This window comes from Pezoporus wallicus, unplaced genomic scaffold, assembly GCF_028554395.1.
Source record: "Pezoporus wallicus isolate ANWC-B61680 ecotype Strahan unplaced genomic scaffold, APGP_CSIRO_Pwel_v1 contig_3181, whole genome shotgun sequence".
NCBI lineage: Eukaryota > Metazoa > Chordata > Aves > Psittaciformes > Psittacidae > Pezoporus > Pezoporus wallicus.
The window spans coordinates 4,847,776-4,867,788 of record NW_026641700.1 but is presented as its reverse complement, the minus strand read 5'-3'; the positions used below and the strand labels follow the sequence as shown (position 1 = coordinate 4,867,788).

Genomic DNA, 20,013 nt, shown 5'->3' with positions numbered 1-20,013 from the left:
CAGGAGAAAATTCAGGCCTCTACAATAGCTAATTCAGAAAGGGCTGAGACTTACCAATTACTTTTGTCCCCTCATATTTTCAACTCACTGAATTATATCGCTGCACAGCCAGTTCCTTGTATAAGCATCTTTCCAATTCTATATTTCCCACGTAGGATCCTGTATTTTGGCTTTCCAGAATGAGGTGGTTTATTGTTAATATGATTTTTAGTCTGACTCTTTAAACACTTTAAGGATTACAGCGTTTATAAATTCTAAGTCATTTTGAGTAGGTTTTCCCCTGTGTGCTTTAAAGGCAGTGAAAATGTTAGCATTTTATATAATTAGAAATCTCTACAAAAGGGATATTGGTATATAAAATTTTCTTTTTGAAGCAGTGAGGCCAGATGACATTAAATAGGTTTTATAGCAAATTTCAAACAATGCAATCATTCAGCTTTTCAGCTGCGGATAACAGTATAAACCAGAGCAGCTCAAGCACTGTATTTGAGTCTCATCTCCTCCCAGAAGCAGGTTAAGATTAGAGTGAAGGCTAGTAATATCCATCTGGCACCATGAATAGTCAGACATGACACAGAGTCCTAAATCCAGATGAAGAGCCAAGAAGGACAAGAATATACAGTATGTGCACAGAGCTTCAAGTTACATGGGTCTTTCAAGCCCAGTACGTCATAGATACCTCTATGTTGCCTGTTTTTCCTTTCTCCAAACATTCCCAGTTGAGAGGTTTGCTTAAGAACATTCTTACTAGATGGAAAGTCTAATTTCCACTATCACAAAGTTATCACCATTGAATGAGAGGCCAAGAACTGTCTGCTTTAACCCTTCCAGATTAATATTTAACTCATCTGCCCACTGTAAAACAGATTTTGAATTTTGTGCCTGAACAAAGCAAGAAATTGATGCTCCGTGTCTGTCAATTGGCAGTTTTCTGAGCTTTTCATTGAGTTTAAACAGTTCTCTTTATAGCACAAATTATTGTACATGAGAACAAAAAAATATCCATAATTATCTATAATTTAATAATGTGTGTTGATTCCTTCACCTGATACCAAGTTTTCTATTCTTGGTTATTGTTTAAAATGCTTTTTTTTCCCCTTTGGATTTCTTGACACTGCAAATTGGAGGTCAGCTGTAATGCCTGAGTAGAAATAACTTAACAAAATACCTTTCCTAGTAGTTAGATACAATACCAATACTAATGTGACTGGGATATTGCAGCCTGTCCTCATATCTTCCTATGACAAATTTGCAAATGACATTGCTTTGCCTGAGTTAGTTTTACCCAAATTTGAGAATAGCTATTTGCATGGTAACACTTTTGACTGCAGTTTACAGAGATGCTTTCATAAATATGTTATGTTCAGGCTTAGACTCTGCCTAAGCTAGCCAGATATAAGAGCCTGACTGTTATGTGCAGGGAGATTTAAATTTCACAAGAGCATACTGAAGCATCTTTAGTTTGTGTAGAAGAAAGAATGGCAACAGATTAGATATGAAAAGCAAAAACAATACAGCTTTTGTTCAGACTCAGAATATACTGCAGAAGTCATGAAAATTTTGAAACTTCAGTTAATTACGTTTGGCCTCACATTCCTTTCTCTAACAGTAAACTTAATCTTTAGCGACTCATAAGAGGTTATACCAGTATAATAGTTTTTATTTTTCTCTAAACTTAATGTTGTGCAAAATTTATCGTTGCCCTTTAGGAGTAATTTTGACAACATAATTATGAACTTGATATTTATGAAACTGTTTATGAAACTGCTCCATCACTTTGATTTTTCTCAACAGAATTGTTGATGGTATTGAAGATGGAAACCATAATGAGGAAAACCAAACCTTTGACTTCAGCTCTGATCAGCTCAGGCAGGAATCCAGGTTATCTCCTACAATTGGAGGTGAGTTTTACATGGGAAAATAACTCTTCAGAGAAAACAATTTTCATAACTTCTTTTTGATCCCCTTTATTTCTTTGATTCTCAGAAGTGGCATAAATGGATTTAACATATATCTGTACTTTCAATACCATTCCAGTACAATAATTGGTACTGTACAAAAATACAACAGGGTCCCAAAGGCCGTTTGTTCTTTTTCTGGAAGCAGACAGTCACGATAAAAAAGCTTGAAAAGAATACTGTATTTTAATGCATTATATTTTACCAGCAGTATTGTAGGATCAGCCAGTAGCCTCATGCTGCCAAACCATAGGGCATGGAAGGTACTAAACACAAGGGGAAAATTTAATATAAAAACAATATAATGCCAAAATGAAAAAAAAAAATAACAAACCTCACCCCCCCCACCCCCCCCCCCAAAAAAAAAACACCTCATTAAAAGCCATATGCAAATTTGGCTCTCAATTTTTGGTAAAGACACAGAGGAGTGTGGATGTACCTAGATTTTTAGGAGTAACAAAAAAAAAAACACCTGCATAGAAAAGGTTTCAGGAAGCCTTAAATGGCTTACACTGAAAAACTTGATAAAACAGCACCACAGAGGAATAGAGCATGTCAATATGGTGGTGTGTGTGAGGGAGAGAGAGAGAGATTGGAAGAAAAGGGAAGAGGGAGAAACCAGTGGACTAATGCTGAAGTGACACAACTAGTGCGGCTCAGACTGTTTCCAACATCCCCTCTTTCATGAGCAAACAGTTGTCACATAATTAAATACATTTTGCATGGAGATTATTAGGACATATTTATTTCCTCTTAAAACCAAACAGAAAAATAGTAACATAAGATTAATTTTATCTATGTTTTTCAAAAACAATTGACATGTCACATTGTTGGCATCAGGGTTATCATTTTCAGTTCTTTCAGGTTCAGACTCAAGAGAGGAGTATGAACTTTATTTGTCACACTTTTCTTACATATTATACACTAAACATTAAACACAAGATTTTACTTTTATTCAAAGTGCAAACTCGGTTTAAATTTAAAGCACTGGATAAGTGCAAGAATAGCATTATTTCCAGATGATTATACTTCTCTCATTTACGTGCATTTGAATTATTTTCAGAGGCTGAAATTGGTGCTGCTGTGCTTGTTATCAAAGCAGAAGAGACCAAACAGCAGATCAGCAGGCTTAATAATGAGGTAATGTGAACACTGGACAATATTAATGAGTCAAGGAATGCCGCAGAAAACTTGGAACATGATAAATGTGTGATAAATGAGTTTGCAAAACTGGATGGGGTTCTTTCATGTAGCGCAGTTTGGGGCTTTAAACTTTTTCCTGGATAAATTTTCTACATGGAAGCTATATAAAAGTTTGTGCCATGTGCTACAAACAAAAACAAAGCAGGGCTAGCATAGTTAGTGTATCTAATTTTCTTAGGATTTATCCTCTTTTCTGAATATGCTTCTTTTTCTCTCTTTCCTGTCATTCTTTCCTCAAGTTCCTTCTTCCAGCTTTTCTTGTCTTGGTGAATGTTATGTTTCTGGGGAATTTCCTTGAAAGAAATTCAAAACCATTCATGTACAAATGCATACAAAATGTTTCAAGTCACTTTACCTATGCCTATTTGAATGAAACAGAAGCTTGTCCATTCCTGCTCAAGCAGTATGACTTGAGGGGTGCAGGGCCAATATTGTTCAGTAGTGCTTTTCAATCTTCCCTTCTAACAACTTGAAACCTGCAATCGACTGTCAATCTGATGCTAATGTTCTTTGGCTAAACCATACATTCATCCATCAGACTAACTTCACAGTTATAATGCAAGGCTAAAATCGATTCCCAGCATACTCTGTCTTTCATTTTGAAGAGATTAAAGACAATTTCTTATGATTCCACATGAGGAAATATTTAGATAAATCCAACCACATGGTTTCATTTCTTTTTTGCTAATCCCTTTGGTTACCAGAAATGTCAAGTTTTCTTTCATTTTTCCTTCTATATTGTGTACACTTTTTATTTCCATATTTATTTCCATGTTTATTTCCAAATTACACTATTTTATTTCCATATATGAACTGTTAGCCTTGTAAACCTCAGTCAGGTTAAGTTGGTCAGATAACTTAAATGTTGTAATTTGACATGGTTAGTCTCTATGAATGTATCTCCTCATTTATATGTCAAGCTGTATTTTTCAGACAAAAGCCTCATGCCCCATTGACAACAGTTTTTATAAAGCTCAGTCAAAGAACTCAAAAATATCTCCAAGATGTTCACTGACAACATTATTAAGATAGAAAATTATATTTTCCATGTAATACTTTTGAAACAGACAACCATACTGATACATCCCTTTTGACATTGAAAAGGACAGGTATTTTTAAAGTATGAAGATGTGTTATGTAGCTATCCACAAGACGCAGGTCAAAAATACATCATGGTGGCAGATTCACCCAGGCAGGCACTTTGTGGACTAAAGAAACATTTCAACTTCAATAGTTCTGGGTTTGTCATTGCATTTTTGATCAAAAGCGATAAATTATTCTTAGAGCAGTGTAGTATGTTAAACAAAAAGAAACCCAAATAATTTCCCTCCATGCACAATCTATATTTTTCTCTGCTAACACTATCTAAACAAAATGTTATGCAATCTTCTTGCTCACAGTAGCAAAAAAAAAGGGAAATATGACGGCATGCAGTAAAACACTAAAGTTTCCACACAGGGAAACTGAATCCAAAATCCAGAGACAAAATTTTCACTGTTCTGAATATTGCTCACTCTTATTTTAAAATTGAGAAGAGAGGATCAGTCCATTTTTTCACATAGTATGCTACCTGTGAGACTTTACTTGAAATACTTACCTCTCAACACTTCTTCAATCTCTCATGGGATAGAGACAGAATTGAACCCCTCATTCTTGATTTTAAAAGTCAACCATTAGACTTTCAGGCAAAGAGAAGGCATCACCAGCAGATCCCTATCTTCTTTCCTCAGGAGTGTGACAGAAGCAGGTTCATCTATAGACTGTCTGTTGAGCAGATATTAGGAGTTCTGTAAGTGAGAGGAAGATAACCTCTGGAGAGTACCACCAGCTTGGTGTGAGACAGAATTTGTTTTCACACTGTCTGACAGGGCACTGCATCAAGGCAGAGTTCTAAGTACTAAAACTGGAAGCCAAAAAAGGTTTTGGTAGGTTCAGACATCTTTTGGCAACACCTGAATTGATTTACATCTAACCTGGTTAAAGATACAACTACAGTAGCAGTAATGCAATCAGAAGATACAAATAGCACAATAATGTCAAAAACATCTGAGAACAGCTGTTTAATCACAGCAGAGAAAGATACTTTTTCCAGATTACAGAACCTCACAGAAGTTATAGAGCATTATAGACCTACATGAGGCTAAATTAATTATTATAGAAAACCCTACGCTCTGGAAAACACACCAGAATTAGTCTAGGAACCTAAGGGAACATTTATATTCAACTTTGCAGTATCTCTAAGACTAATTTATTCCATGTTGCATAGGGTATATTACATAGAGTTACATCTACACTAGTGTAGATATGTTTAAAATAAAGATTGGGTTTGGTGTCTTGCAGCAGTTGGAAGCAGTATTCTCTACTTTCCAAGGTCACATTTTGTCTTCTAAGAAGTCCACTAGCAAAGAAAATGTCATTCTGCATTCTGACCAAGCAAGAGTCTTAAGCATAGAAATATTTACATATGTGGGAATTCTCAATTCAATGTGACAATGCATGGGCATACAATAGGCACAAATATAGGACTGGACATAAAAAAAAAAAAGTATTAGAAGCAATTCTAAACTGGCGTAGATTTAGATTTCATAGGGAATATTCTGGACTCAAATCCCAGAGACAGATATTCTCCAAGTCCTCCCATGTATCAAAATTTACATTGAAAAAACTGCATAAGGGTAAGCCTCCTTAATTGCATATATTGTAAATACTCAAACATGCCCACTTGGAGTTTCTGAATGGACAATACTGATTTGGTACTTACCCAAATGAGCCTATGAGTTCTGCTGGCTTACAATAGCTGTTTCTTGGGGGTTTTGTTGTTACATTAAGTACTGAACACTCGTAGACCCCATCCTTTCATCATTCCATCACTTGATGACCATTAATGGAAGATTACGACTGATGCTTCAGCAGACTGCAAGCAGTAGTTAAAATACTAGGAGAGTTAGAAACAAACCTATTAAGACATGCAACCTCCTGAAAAAGAAAATGCAAGAAAGCAGGTCACAAGTAGCCAACAGCAGCAAACATTACTACATTTTCCATTGGAGGTCAGAAGTCAATCAACAAATGCTAAAATAACTGCTTTCATGAAAAGCAATTATATTACAACAGTTCACTAGTTAGCTTAAAAACATTTCAGCTGTTCACTGGGAGAACAAACACATGCATCTTCCTATTCAGACATTCAGTGCAATTTGTTGTTAGCAAAGCAAAGCAAAGCAAAGCAAACCAAAGCGTATCAAAGAGTTACCCCAGAGAAAAATCTACAAAACAAGCTATACCCAGCTTAGATATCCAGAAGAGCTCTTGGCAGTATTTTAGGAATATGGCATTCACTACTATTACTACTTTCCAATGGAAAGTTCATTCACCTAAAAATGGGTTTAACAGAAGGAAGAACCTTGATTTCATTTCTCAGGGTTTGTTACACACTAACTTTAGGACTAATGGATGGACAGAATCCCTCTAAGGAGGGTATGCTCTAATGTCAGCAGTCCCTCTATTAGGCAATGTGAGAAAGACTTGAAACACACCCCAGCTTCTTATTGCATAGCTCCATGGTTTGGCTGCTCAGACATTTACCCAGGTTCTTCAAACCCCTATCTAACCTCGCTTCTCATTTTCAGCTGGAACGAGATACAAGCTGATAAAAGGAAATTTCCCTCCAGTTCAGTATTGCAAGATGGTGTGAAATATGACTATTTGATCTCCTACACCATTTTCCCATTCCGCTTAGTCTAAATAATCACTGAATAAAAAAGGCATGACTTTCATTGTAGTTTAGCATGTTCCGTATGTGGCAGGCCATTCAGTATGTGGCCGGCTATTCAAACATATATGTACATGATTTCACACTCAGTTCTAGAGGACATCCTGCCCAGTGCATGCAGGTGAACTCAGATTTCTATGTTTCTCGTGTTTTGCCCATATGGAAACCAACTCCAGTGCAGCCTCCTTTGGGCTCAGAATCTGTGGGCTGATCACTTTACCACATCAGAGGACTGCACAATTATAGTACTAAAACTGTAGAATGAACAGAGCACTCACATTTCTCCCATTCAACTGAAAAAAAACCAAACATAAGGAAATATGAATAGGGTCAGGTTTTCTACTAGAAAATTGCCTTCTATTTAGCAGCATCTTGGAGTACTTAGTGGAAATTCAGCTATTTTTAATTTTGTTTTTTTTTCATGCAAGTGCTTAAAATACTCTAAGCATTTGGCACTTATTCAGAACAGAGAAAATGCATTCACAGGGATATTTCACTTTCATATAACAAAAAGAGTTATACTAAATAAATAGGTTTATTTTCCAAATCACCTAAAGGACCTTTATAAATAAATTATTTTAGAACATATTTCACATCCAGCTGCCAAAAATCAATCTCATTCTCCTCTCAGGACAGGAAAAAAAGGTTTTTTTTTAAATCAAAACATAGAACCACAGAATCATAGAATAGTTAGGGTTGGAAAGGACCTTAAGATTATCTAGTTCCAACCCTCCTGCCATGGGCAGGGACACCTCACACTAAACGATATGACCTACGGCTTTCTCCAACCTGGTCTTGAACACTGCCAGGGATGGAGCATTCACAACCTCCCTGGGCAACCTATTCCAGTGCCTCACCACCCTAACAGGAAAGAATTCCCTCCCTACATCCAATCTAAACATCCCCTGTTTAAGTTTGAACCCTTTACCCCTTGTCCTGTCACTACAGTCCCTAATGAAGAGTCCCTCTCCAGCATCCTTGTAGGCCCCCTTCAGATACCGGAAGGCTGCTATGAGGTCTCCACGCAGCCTTCTCTTCTTCAGGCTGAGCAGCCCCAACTTCCTCAGCCTGTCTTCATACGGGAGGTGCTCCAGTTCCCTGATCATCCTCGTGGCCCTTCTCTGGACTTGTTCCAACAGTTCCATGTCCTTTTTATGTTGAGGACACCAGAACTGCACACAATACTCCAGGTGAGGTCTCACAAGAGTAGAGTAGAGGGGCAGGATCACCTCCTTCGACTTGCTGGTCACGCTCCTTTTGATGCAGCCCAGGATACCGTTGGCTTTCTGGGCTGCAAGCGCACACTGAAGCCGGCTCATGTTCATTTTCTCATCAACCAACACCCCCAAGTCCTTCTCTGCAGGGCTGCTCTGAATCTCTTCTCTGCCCAACCTGTAGCTTTGCCTGGGATTGCTCCCACCCAGGTGTAGGACCTTGCACTTGGCATGATTAAACTTCATGAGGTTGGCATCAGCCCACCTCACAAGCGTGTCAAGGTCCCTCTGGATGGCATTCCTTTCCTCCAGCGTATCAACCGAACCACACAGCTTGGTGTCATCGGCAAACATGCTGAGGGCACACTCAATCCCACTGTCCATGTTAGCGACAAAGATGTTGAACAAGACCGGTCCCAACACCGATCCCTGAGGGACACCACTCGTTACTGGTCTCCAGCTGGACATTGAGCCATTGACCACAACTCTTTGTGTGCGGCCATCCAGCCAGTTCTTTATCCACCGAGTGGTCCACCCATCAAATTGATGTCTCTCCAATTTAGAGACAAGGATGTCGTGTGGGATGGTGTCGAACGCTTTACACAAGTCCAGGTAGATGACATCAACTGCTCTACCCCTGTCCATCAGTTCCGTAGCCCCATCATAGAAGGCCACAAAATTGGTCAGGCAGGATTTCCCCTTAGTGAAGCCATGCTGGCTGTCCCCAAGCACACTGTTGTTTTTCATGTGCCTTAGCATGCCTTCCAGGAGAATCTGCTCCAAGATTTTGCCAGGCACAGAGGTGAGACTGACTGGTCTGTAATTCCCTGGGTCATCCATTTTCCCCTTCTTGAAAATGGGGGTTATATTTCCCTTTTTCCAGTCGTCGGGAACTTCACCTGACTGCCATGATTTTTCAAATATGATGGTTAATGGCTTAGCAACTTCATTCACCAGCTCCTTCATGACCTGTGGATGGATTTCATCAGGTCCCATGCACGTTCAGATTTTTAAGATGGTTTCGAACCAGATCCTCTCCTACAGTGGGCCTAAGGTCTTCCTTCTCACAGACCCTGCGTCTGCCTTCCAAGACTTGGGTGGTTTGGTCAGAGCCTTTGCCAGTGAAGACTGAGGCAAAGAAGTCATTCAGAACCTCAGCCTTCTCCAAATCCTATGTAGCCAGTTCTCCCGAGAGCTTCCAGAGGGGACCTACATTCTCCCTAGTCTGTTTTTTATTTACTATGCACCTGTGGAATCCCTTCCTGCTATCCTTAACATCCCTAGCCAAGTTTGATTCTAACTGGGCCCTGGATTTCCTAACCTGGTCCCTAGCTTCCTGGACAGCATCCCTGTACTCTTCCCAGGCTGCCTGTCCTTGCTTCCATCTTTTATAAGCCTCTTTTTTCATTTGAATTTTCCGCAGTAGCTCTTTATCCATCCAAGGAGGTCTCCTGGCCCTTCTTCTGCACTTCTTTCTAGTTGGGATGCAAAACTCCTGAGTTTGTAGCCGGTGATCCTTGAAAACGTATTCCTTAATACTAAAAATGTGTGCACATGATGGAAACAGTCATTTTGTCGTCAAGTGCCAACAAAGAAGCTTTGGTAGCTAAGTTACTCAGGCCTTCAGTTTTGCATAGGAAATGTACTGTTGAAGTTCAGTTTGCAGCTTGAGAACTCATATAAAGAATTCACCTGATTTACAGTAATTAAAACCATGTTATTTGTGACAAGTTCAACTATATTATCACATGAGAGAAATTATTTTGCAGCAAAGACATCCCAGTAAGTCACTTTGCAAAATATCTTTCAAACAAGAAAAATGCGGCAAAAAGTGAATGAACAACATTTATTGATGATAAAACTAATTACAACTAATTATAAATTTGGGATTTTAGCAATGAAAATTTAGCATAAAAGTCAAGACATAAAACCTAGTATTATTTGTGTTAAGAAATAAAAACCTTCAAAACCATAAATACCACATAAATACTTTTTTGTTTACTGGGACTTGTAAAAATATATTTAGCATTGATATTTATATTTACAGTGAACTCCTGCTTTGTTATTGCTTTGTCTCTCTGTCTGCTTTTGTAATTTAAGGATTGTACTCTTTCCAGGTTCAGGGTGTTTTTCTTCCTTTTAATGTAAGCTTAATACCTATTGACAAGTGAAGGTAACAAAAATAGCCGATGCTCTAAAGCTTAGGTTAATTTATTTTTTAAGCAGGGCATACAGCACATACGTGGCATAGGTCCTATACACTGTGTTGTCTCTCTTGCGCTTTTCCTTGGTGGAAAGGCACCTGAAACAAATTAAGACAGGAAGCCATGCACTGTAAAAAATCAGCTGGGCACCAAAAGCTGACTTCAGATTTGAATTAAAAATACTACTACCATGACAGATGATAACAATTGTTCAGTTCACTTTCTAATAAGCATTTCAAGCCCTTCCTGTAATGAAAAGCTCTATTTTCTCTACACCTTAATGTTGGTATGCAAGTTCACTGCATTTCCTCTTATGCCTCGAAGATATAAGAAAGAGCCAGTTGTTGTTCTCCTTCTAAAACCAATTTACAGTGGAAACACATGTTGTTCCAGCAGATCTCAACAAACTTAATTCCTTCTGTCTTTGCCTGTCACATGTTCTAAAACTTTTCATTGGTAGCATTTTATTTTGGATTTTCATTGTTTAGAATTTTTAAGTCACTGACAAAGCACTTAAATTCAAGCTGTACCAGCCTAAGTGATTCAGCAGCATTCCACTACACTGCATAAGCAGAATATTGTACTTACATTCATGCCTCTGACGTTTTCTTTTCAGATGTAATGCTTAACATTTATCTTTATTGAATTTCATATTACTGATATTTAAAAATGAACATGAATTCCATTTAGTCATTAAAAATAAACATTAAATAAAAACAGATTAGGGTAGGATGCTAACACGAATGATTTGAAATGTGCAGGGATGACAACAAACCATTGATCATAGAATTACAGAATAATCTGGGTTGGAAGGGACGGACCTTAATGATCACCTAGTTTGAACACACTCAAATTGTATAGCGTTTTATACTTTTCTGTTCTGTCCTTACTTGTTTAATAGCATTAACAATAATTTCAGGGTCCTAATTTACTCAGACAGATTGGTTGCCCTGGAACTACCCAAGGGCTGGCTGGCAAGTCAGCAGAGAAACCAGTACATTTTCTTCTTCCTCTACAGGATAAAGCCAATTTTACAGCCTTCCAGATTTGTGGATTTATTTCACTGAAACTGAATCATCATATCACTACACAAATCCTATATATTTAATCTGAACTGAGATTGGCTGCATTGGATTCTTTTTTTCTTTTTTTTTTCTACTGCAACTAGCTTTATTGCTAAAGTGCCATTAAATCAGAAATGTCTGTCATAGTAATACCAATAGCCATAGAAATGATGATACATGATCAGTGAAAAGTCTGTCCCTGCTCAATTCTCCTTTCATTCATTCAAAAATGCACTTACTGGGAAATAGGATATCAGCATCTCGCCAATCTGAGCCTTGAAAGACAACTCATTCTAGTTAAAAGTCACCCTGACTCTAGGAAGCACCAGCATAGAAGAAACAATGAAACACCAAGCAAGGCAAGAGAGAAGCCTGCCATACTCAGAGCAAGTCAGGAAGCTTCCCCTAGTTGGCAAAATGCAATTTCCATTTTCAAGAAGCAACTTTTCTTCACTTCTTTAGCTATTCAGAAAAAGTCATGGTAGAGGATGTCGGGGTGAATTTTGAATTGCAAAAGGGAGTAAAAAACAGCCAAAAAAGTACCAGGGTGTAAAGCGTCCAATCAGAAAAGGTTTATTCCAGATTTATACAGGAAGAGTGATGACAGGTAGGCATTCTAGTATAAAATTTAACATTAAAAAAAATAAATTGAAGGTTGGAATATATAATAGAAAAGCAAAGAAATCTTTTTAGCCAATACTATTTAAAGCAATAATCATAGAATCATAGACTGGTGTGAGTTGGAAGGGACTTAAAGATCACCCAGTTCCAACTCCTCTGCCCTGGGCAGAGACACCTTCCACTAGACCAGGCTGTTCAAAGCCCCATCCAGCCTGGCCTTGAACACTGCCAGGGGATGGGGCAGTGTCGTGGTTTAAACCCTAGCCAGACAGCTTGTTCACTCACTCCCAGTGAGTGGTGCCAGGCTGAGAACAATTGAGCCCCTCCTCCCCCCCGCCAAAGACAATACCTCTTTGGCTAGTGTGGGTCAGGCGTCCCCTCTCTGCTTTCTCCCGGCTTCCCCTCCTCCCTGGCAGAGCATGAGCCTCACAAAGTCCTTGGTCAGGGTAAACATCACTTAGCAACAACCGAAAATATCGGTATCACCAGCACTGTTCCCAGGCTGGAAGTCAAAACACGGCACTGCACCAGCTACCACAAAGGAGAAACATGACTGCTACTGCTGAACCCAGGACAGGCAGCCACAGCTTCTCTGGGCAAACTGTGCCAGCACCTGCCCACCCTCACAGTGAAGAATTTCTTCCTTTCATCTACTCTGTATCTGCCCTTTTTCAGTTTAAAGCCATTCTCTGTTGTACTATCACCCACCCGTGTAAAAAGTCCCTCTCCAGCCTTCTTGTAGGCCCCTTTTAGGCACCCGAAGCTGCTCTAAGTTCTCCCCAGAGCCTTCTCTTTTCCAGACTGAACAAGCCCAACTCTCTCAGCCTGTCTTCATAGGATATGTGCTCCAGCCATCAGATCATCTTTGTGGTCTCCTCTGGACTCGTTCCAACAGGTCCACATCCTCCCTACACTGAAGGCCCCAAAGCTGAACATACTACTCCAGGTGGGGTCTCACCATCATACATTATATAGAGCTTCTCATCATTTTTATGGAAAGGTTTAAATACAATCACCTCCATTCCTACTTGACTAACTACATGGAACAAACTGCATAACAGTTTAATACTGGTAATAAAAAAAATACCCTTTCTAGTGAAACTAAGTAATTTGAAATTGCAAAATACAACTACTAAAACTTCTATGTCAGAGCATCAGAAAGAGTTATTATTAAAGTCCATACATTAAATATATATACATATCTTTTTAACCTCTAAGAGATATTCTTACTTTATAACAGAGTCTCTAAAAAGGTAGGAACCTGAGAAACACCTCCTGCTAATTAAAGCTGTATCATCTGTATAAACCCCAGTTTCTGTATTAGGAAACACTGCAGTAACTTCAAGTTCTAGAAACTGTTAAGGCAGCATTTCAAGTATAGCTGGGATCTCACAGATCATTTTAAAGCTGTCTGCCTAGCACAGCGGGAACCATTTGTACAACTAGCTGTATTGCCTAGCAATAATCACTGAACTACTGAAAAGAAAATAGCTTTAACAGCATGCAAGGAATTAGTCCTTTCACTCAGGAGGAAACTGTACTGCTTTCAATTTCTGTTTCATAGACTTAAAATTTCTTTTGCTTTTAATCTCTATTCTTTCACACTTTCTGGAGCACTTTGAAATTGTTAACAGTATTGATCAAATTGTTCACTGTTAAACATGCTTATTTGCAGCTGTTCAAGAATCACTGCAGGATGTAAAAAGGATTGCATAAACAGTATAGCATTAATAGCAACAGTAATAGTATAAGTGTAATAGTGTAAGTATATAAGTATAGTAATATAGAGATAGATGGTAATTAATAGATTTACAGATATTGGAGGTAAGATTAACGGTTTGTAAAATCCAGAGAAGTTTTTAAATTATCCAGAAAATTACATATTTGCTTTGCCTGTGTGACAAGCAGTATTTATCCAAATAGATGTCACTAAATGGTGGTCAATTTCTAACAGAGTTTGGCATAGATACTTTGGATTTTAAACTATCATACTACTGGAAGTTATTAAAGTATACATCAAAGGAGGTTTTATCAGGTTAGTTCCTACGACTGTGCGAGAGCAAGCTTATGAGAAGACTGCACTCTAAGAGCTAGGTGATACATCAAAAATAGTGTCTGGTCACAAAAGCAAGTTGTAATTAGCAAAAGTTCGAGACTTCCACAAGTACTCAGGCCGGCATTGATTTTTACTGTATTTTCTCAATGAATTGTCAACAGAAATATGTTAAAGGATAATTAAATTTTTTTTAAAGCCTTTAAGTAATCATCATTGGAAGAGGAAAATATGAGCCAAACCAAACAAGACATCTTTGTGGATACCCTATCCCTGGAAGTGTTCAAGGCCAGGCTGGATGGGCAGATAATCTAAATGATCTTTAAGGTCCCTTCCAACCCAAACTGTTCTGTGATTCTATGATTTTAAAGTTGCAGATATTTTCACACAACATCCGTAGTATGGTGCACACTCAATGTAATACTTATCTGCAGAAAGCCCAGTAAAATATGTGTTAAGATGGGAAATTAGGTACAGAAAACAGTTGTGTTACCTGCTAGGAGTAGGGAACAGTGATGATGCTAAAAAGCAGTGATGACCACTGAATCTATGTACCCATGGGTTTGGTTGTCCTTCTTCCCCTTTTCTTTCCAAAGAAGCTTTTGGAGGTTTTGTAATGTCATCTCCCAGTTCCCAGTGGAGAAAAAGATTCCTGTGTGGTTGATTTGTCCAGAAACCTCAGTGTGTTTCCTTACAGAGTGACAGTACCAAAAACCTTCTTTTGCTGTTCTAACCCACAGGAAGCCTGTTCACATATCACTTTCTTAACATATTTTAATCCCTCACATTAACTGAAGTTCAGATGTACTACCTAGCATTCAAAGCTTTATCTCAGCTGGCAGAAGGAGATCTCATGGTTATTTTCTGCCTAGCAGGACTTAATTAGGTAACAAAACAGAGAGAGAGGTGGAGAGAGACACAGAGAGATCCTGTAATGTGACCCTCATGAGTCTCCTCCAATTAAGAATTTTTCACTCCAGGGATAGGGTGATCATTACAGAACTATTAAAACAACATGATGGGTTTGAACTCTTAGCTCAGAGAGAAATGAACAGATGCATAGGAGCTATACTGGAGATTCCTTCTTCCCTTCTAATTTTGAATTTCTTGATATTTATATTGCCTGTGTAACTGTCTTTTCAGCACCTTTTCACTATCCCATCAGAAAAATGAAAATTGTATTTCCGTTTCTGGTTACAGGAAAATTAATCTGAGTAGGGCACCTAATTGGTGGTGCTCTTACCTCAGGGCAAAGAAAAGCCCTCTGAATTAGCCTTGTTTCCTTTTTTATAGGTGGTTTATCCTTCTGAAGATAACTGTTCTCTTATATCTTTCTTTCAGCAGAGTATTTTCAATAGCCTCACTATGAGAAACTCTATTTTAACAGTAATGACAGTGGTCTAACCTGAAATAGATTGATTAGCTGCCATGGAGACAAAGTTCATTTCTACCTCTTGATAGGTTGATTTCTCTTTATTAAAAATAACTGACTGATTTTAACATTCTACAAACTTTTCCTTAAAAAAGAAAAAGGAAAGACAAACTAATTTGAAATGGCAGGTTGCTCACTTCTATGTTTGAATTAGGCTTTTCATTTCCCAAAATATCCTTATAATGTCCTAGTGAATATTCCCATTGATATTATATACCAATTTACTTCAAAATATAAATTCAGAATTTGCCAATCTCATTCCTGACCCAAACCAGCAGTTTTGGGGAGATTATAGACTTCCTATAATTCATGAGATTAATTGGATACTATCATATCAATGGTTTCAGCATTAAACAAAAAAGAAGTCTAACAGAAAATAGGATTCTTCCTTTTGCACCTAAAGCAGAGTAATCTATGATATGGATTATTCTCTTTGTGTTTGATATGTAATACCTTTCAAGCATAAAAATAACTACATGGAAGCTAACCATTTCACATGCTTTTATATTGTTTAAATGTTTCTTGATAACAAGTGGGGTTTAGAGTTTCTAGTTTTTTAGTAGTAGTCCGCTAGATTTCATGCAACTTCATCTTGCATCTGACAGCTTTGGGTATGGGTTTCTTTTATTTTACTATGAAGACAGCAGTATTTATTTAACATGTGTATTTATGGACAAGATTTCAGAAGATCCCTTTTTTTTTTATTTCACTCATCAGTATAAAATTGGTTAATAAAAAAGGTTTATGAGTTAAAATATTTCATGATTGATAAAGCAGCTATCAATGTCATATATTAGTAGAGTATATTTCTTTAAAGACCTTGTGCCACAGGTCAAAACTGATGTTGTTAGAAGGAAAAGAAGGTATGTATGTGTGTACTTCAGGCATGACTGCACAAATACTGTGATATTTTGCCCTGCCATAACAGGTCACAACTTTAACTCAAGAAGTCTCACAATTAAGTAAGAATATGAAGAACGTGATGCACCTTCTGGAGAACCTGCTCACCTCCCAGAAGACTCCAGCGTTCTGTGCTGTGCACAGCACATCTCGAAGTCCTACCCTGGACAGTCTTCAGTCTCGAATGGCTTGGACTACACATCAACCTTGCACGCACTTGCAAGCTGGGAACTTTACTTACACCAAAGCACAACCTTGCCGCAGCAACACTTTATGTGATATTTGGAATACTGATCTGTCCTCTGTAGGCAGCAGTCCCCAAAGAACTGAACCCAACCTGCAAAATTCTATGGATGCTGAATTTTATTATACACCAGGCCTTCACAATTCCTCTTCCCAGTATCAGGTAATTCAGAAAGACAATCTGCAGTTTTTAAGATGCATCTCTCCCCATTCAGACACTACCTTGACTCCTCTTCAGTCTATTTCAGCAACCCTTTCTTCTTCAGTATGCTCTTCATCAGAGACATCATTACACCTTGTGCTCCCGAGCAGATCTGAGGAAGGTAGCTTTAGCCAAGGAGCAATCAGCTCACTAAGCCTTGAGAACCTGCCGGGATCATGGAACCTGGAAGGAACAGCTGGAGTCGTTTCTGCACAGACCCCACATTTACCAATAGACATTGCGACAAGCACAAGGGATGTTAAAGATAAAGATTACCAAGCCATAGATGTATGAGAAACACTGAAGTGGTACTTGAAGCATGTGTCACAACTGCCAGTTTTAAATTTAGACTGAATGACAGCTTTATTTGACCTTTCCTCTGGTGATCATGGAGACTTACAAACATGAAAATTCAGATTTATAGAAAGAAGAAAAAGGTATTGACAGTTCATACTACAGGAAGAAAAAAATATCTAGACTCTAGAAGCATATTGAAAAGAATTTTGTATACAGATATAACTTACTGGTCTGTTTGGAAGACTTTTGTGATAGTCCAAAGACCCTGAGGGTCAGAGCAGCTGGAAGTCTAGGACAAAAGAACTGTCATGGGCAGCTTTTGTTCATCAAAGCAAAGGTTTTCCCTGAGTGTCTGACTGTTGTTCCTAAACAATATCTATGGCACTGTTTTCTTCAGGTGATTATGGGTCCTGCTGGTCTGTTTGTCAGTTCCATGAAGGCGAAGGGACAATTATCGCTGCATGTCACCTAGACAATCAACCAAATAGAGCTGGTAGAGTGGTTAGTTGTTGCACGTTATTTGTCATGTAAATTAAACCTCTTAATTTATCTAAAAATACTATTTTTATATACTTGGTATGAAACATGTACTAAAAATTATTTAAAATATTTATAAAGAGAAAAAGAGTTTGTTTTCATTTTGGTAAAAGCTTGCAATTTTAACAAGAAATGCACTACCATCATGTATTAGATCAAATACTATTTATTGCTCAGATATTATGTAGTTTACAAATGGATTCCCTTTTATGTGCATGCAAGTTGCAATGAATGTATTCATGCTGGTGGAATACAAGTAAATTATTATTTTATTTAAAAAAATAAAACAGCGGGAATGTTGTATCCTATATTAAGTCAGTAATCACTGAAGTGAATTGTTATATTTATAACATTAAGTACCTTTGGGTTTGTGTCTTAATATTGCACTATTATTGGTAAGACCAAGTCAACATCTTAATACACATCCCTGTTTTGGGATTTTGTATTTGAACAAGAAAATTAAAAAGGATGGAAACTATTGAGTGAACTGAGGAATATTAAAAGATAAATTTACAATAGTTTAGTCAGAATCAAATAATTAAGTTTGAAATATTTATTTATTGGATATTTTTACTTACATATATAAAATCTAGCTTTGACTTTTAGTTTAAAAAAAAAAACAAACTATAGGTTTGGCAAATTATTTAATCCAGAAATTGATTTCACGCTCAAAGGAAATTTTAAGGTTCTTTTCACTATCTAACATATTTAAAAACTCATATTACTACAGTGCAACCAGAGCTACTGCTTTGCATTGGAATTTTGATTTATATATTTGAAGATGCACAATATGCATCATGCTTGCATGTTCTCGAGTAAGATTTCTAAAAACGACGTGTTTACAACCCAAAATACGTGTTCTAAAATAGAGAAATAAATTAAGTCACATTTAATAAAATGGTAATTGTTCTTAAGTAAATTTTTTTACAGAGTACAGATTTTTGTTTTACTTCCATAGGAGGTTGTCTTAAAAAAAACAAACAAAAAAACACCTCAAAGACTACGTTCATTGTTAACTTTTGGCTGTGCATAGGAACACAAATCTCAGCTGAAACTCTGTGCCCAGTCTACATCTTTCGGCATCCTTTTTCCCACTGGTACAAATTAAGGACAAATTGTCATCTCTCATTTTGAGATGCCTGAATTTTGTCAGGGCGGTTATACTTCAACATGAGTGTTTCTATGTAGAGTTTCTTATTTTCTTTCTATTCCAGTTTTCACTTAGTTTAAGGTTAAATAGAGAAGTGCTGATTAAATAAGGCATATCCCAGAAATTAAAAAAGAATCCTGTCAGAATAGCCAAAAGCTCCATGGCAATAAAGTACTGCCTTGCCTCAGTAGCCAGCCAACACACTATATAGCCACATCCCTTTCCTGTCCTCATCATAAAGTACAGGTGCTGTTTCCTTGGGATGCACAGGCACATACAGCATGGCTGTCCACAAATCCTGATTCATCACTGCTGCCTTCTGCATGTCACATAGGTAACCTGCCCTCAATGAAATACACAGGCTATTCTAAACTCACCGCAACACCCAGCCATTGACTAGGACTGCACAAATATACTATTTGCCTAACATGCTTGGTTCCCAATATAAATTAATAATTTCCATTACATATATAAATTGGGAACAGTATTTGCTTTCTCATTATTTGAGCAATACATAAACCATTATGTATTTCCTTTAAAGCTCTGGCTTTATTTTTTCTTTTCCAATAAGAACACCAGTGTCATGAGATTCAAACTGGATGCTTTGTTCTGGAATTTTGTGTTAATTTGATATAAAAAAGTCAATAAAAACAAAAAAACCACTTTGTATAAATAGCCATAGCTTTACTGTTGTACATGTAATTCTCAAATAAAAAAAATGCATGTGCAGTAACTGAGAAAAAATGGCATCAGGATCTGTCCTACGTAGTTCCTTGTTTCTACAAATGTCAAATATATCTTAAACAGCGTTGGCAAATGCTATGCCATTTGTAATGGCTACAGTTTCAAATAACATACATAGTCATTACCTGGACTGGACAAAGTATATAATGCAAGCATACTGCTTCCCAGGGGAAAGCTCAAGGAGCTTCAGAAAGCACAAGAGTTCATTCTAGGTCAAAGCCAAGAAAGGAAAGAGGAAGGTCAACAAAATAGAAATCTGGATTTGAAGGGTGGTTCTCTTTTAAACTCATTAACACCATTATATTATGAAAGCCTCAGAAAAAGAATCCCCCAGGCAGCTTTTGGTTGAAAATATCTGGTAACCAATGCAGAAAATTTCAGTTTTAAAAGTAAAATGACAGGGACAAATGGGAAAGCAC

General features: G+C 37.6%; 1 protein-coding gene across 3 annotated transcripts in view; it reads left to right on the top strand.

Annotated features, from left to right (window-relative positions):
* Positions 1-18,008, top strand: part of KCNH8 (potassium voltage-gated channel subfamily H member 8) — a 202,311-nt gene extending 184,303 nt beyond the window's left edge. For all 3 annotated transcript variants that reach the window (XM_057424885.1, XM_057424886.1, XM_057424884.1), the window contains 3 exons: positions 1,795-1,901; positions 3,022-3,098; positions 16,450-18,008. In XM_057424885.1, the coding sequence (XP_057280868.1) occupies positions 1,795-1,901; positions 3,022-3,098; positions 16,450-17,160 (895 nt within the window). In that variant the 3' untranslated portion in view covers positions 17,161-18,008. The remainder of the gene's footprint in view (positions 1-1,794; positions 1,902-3,021; positions 3,099-16,449) is intronic.
* The last annotated feature ends 2,005 nt before the right edge of the window (positions 18,009-20,013 follow it).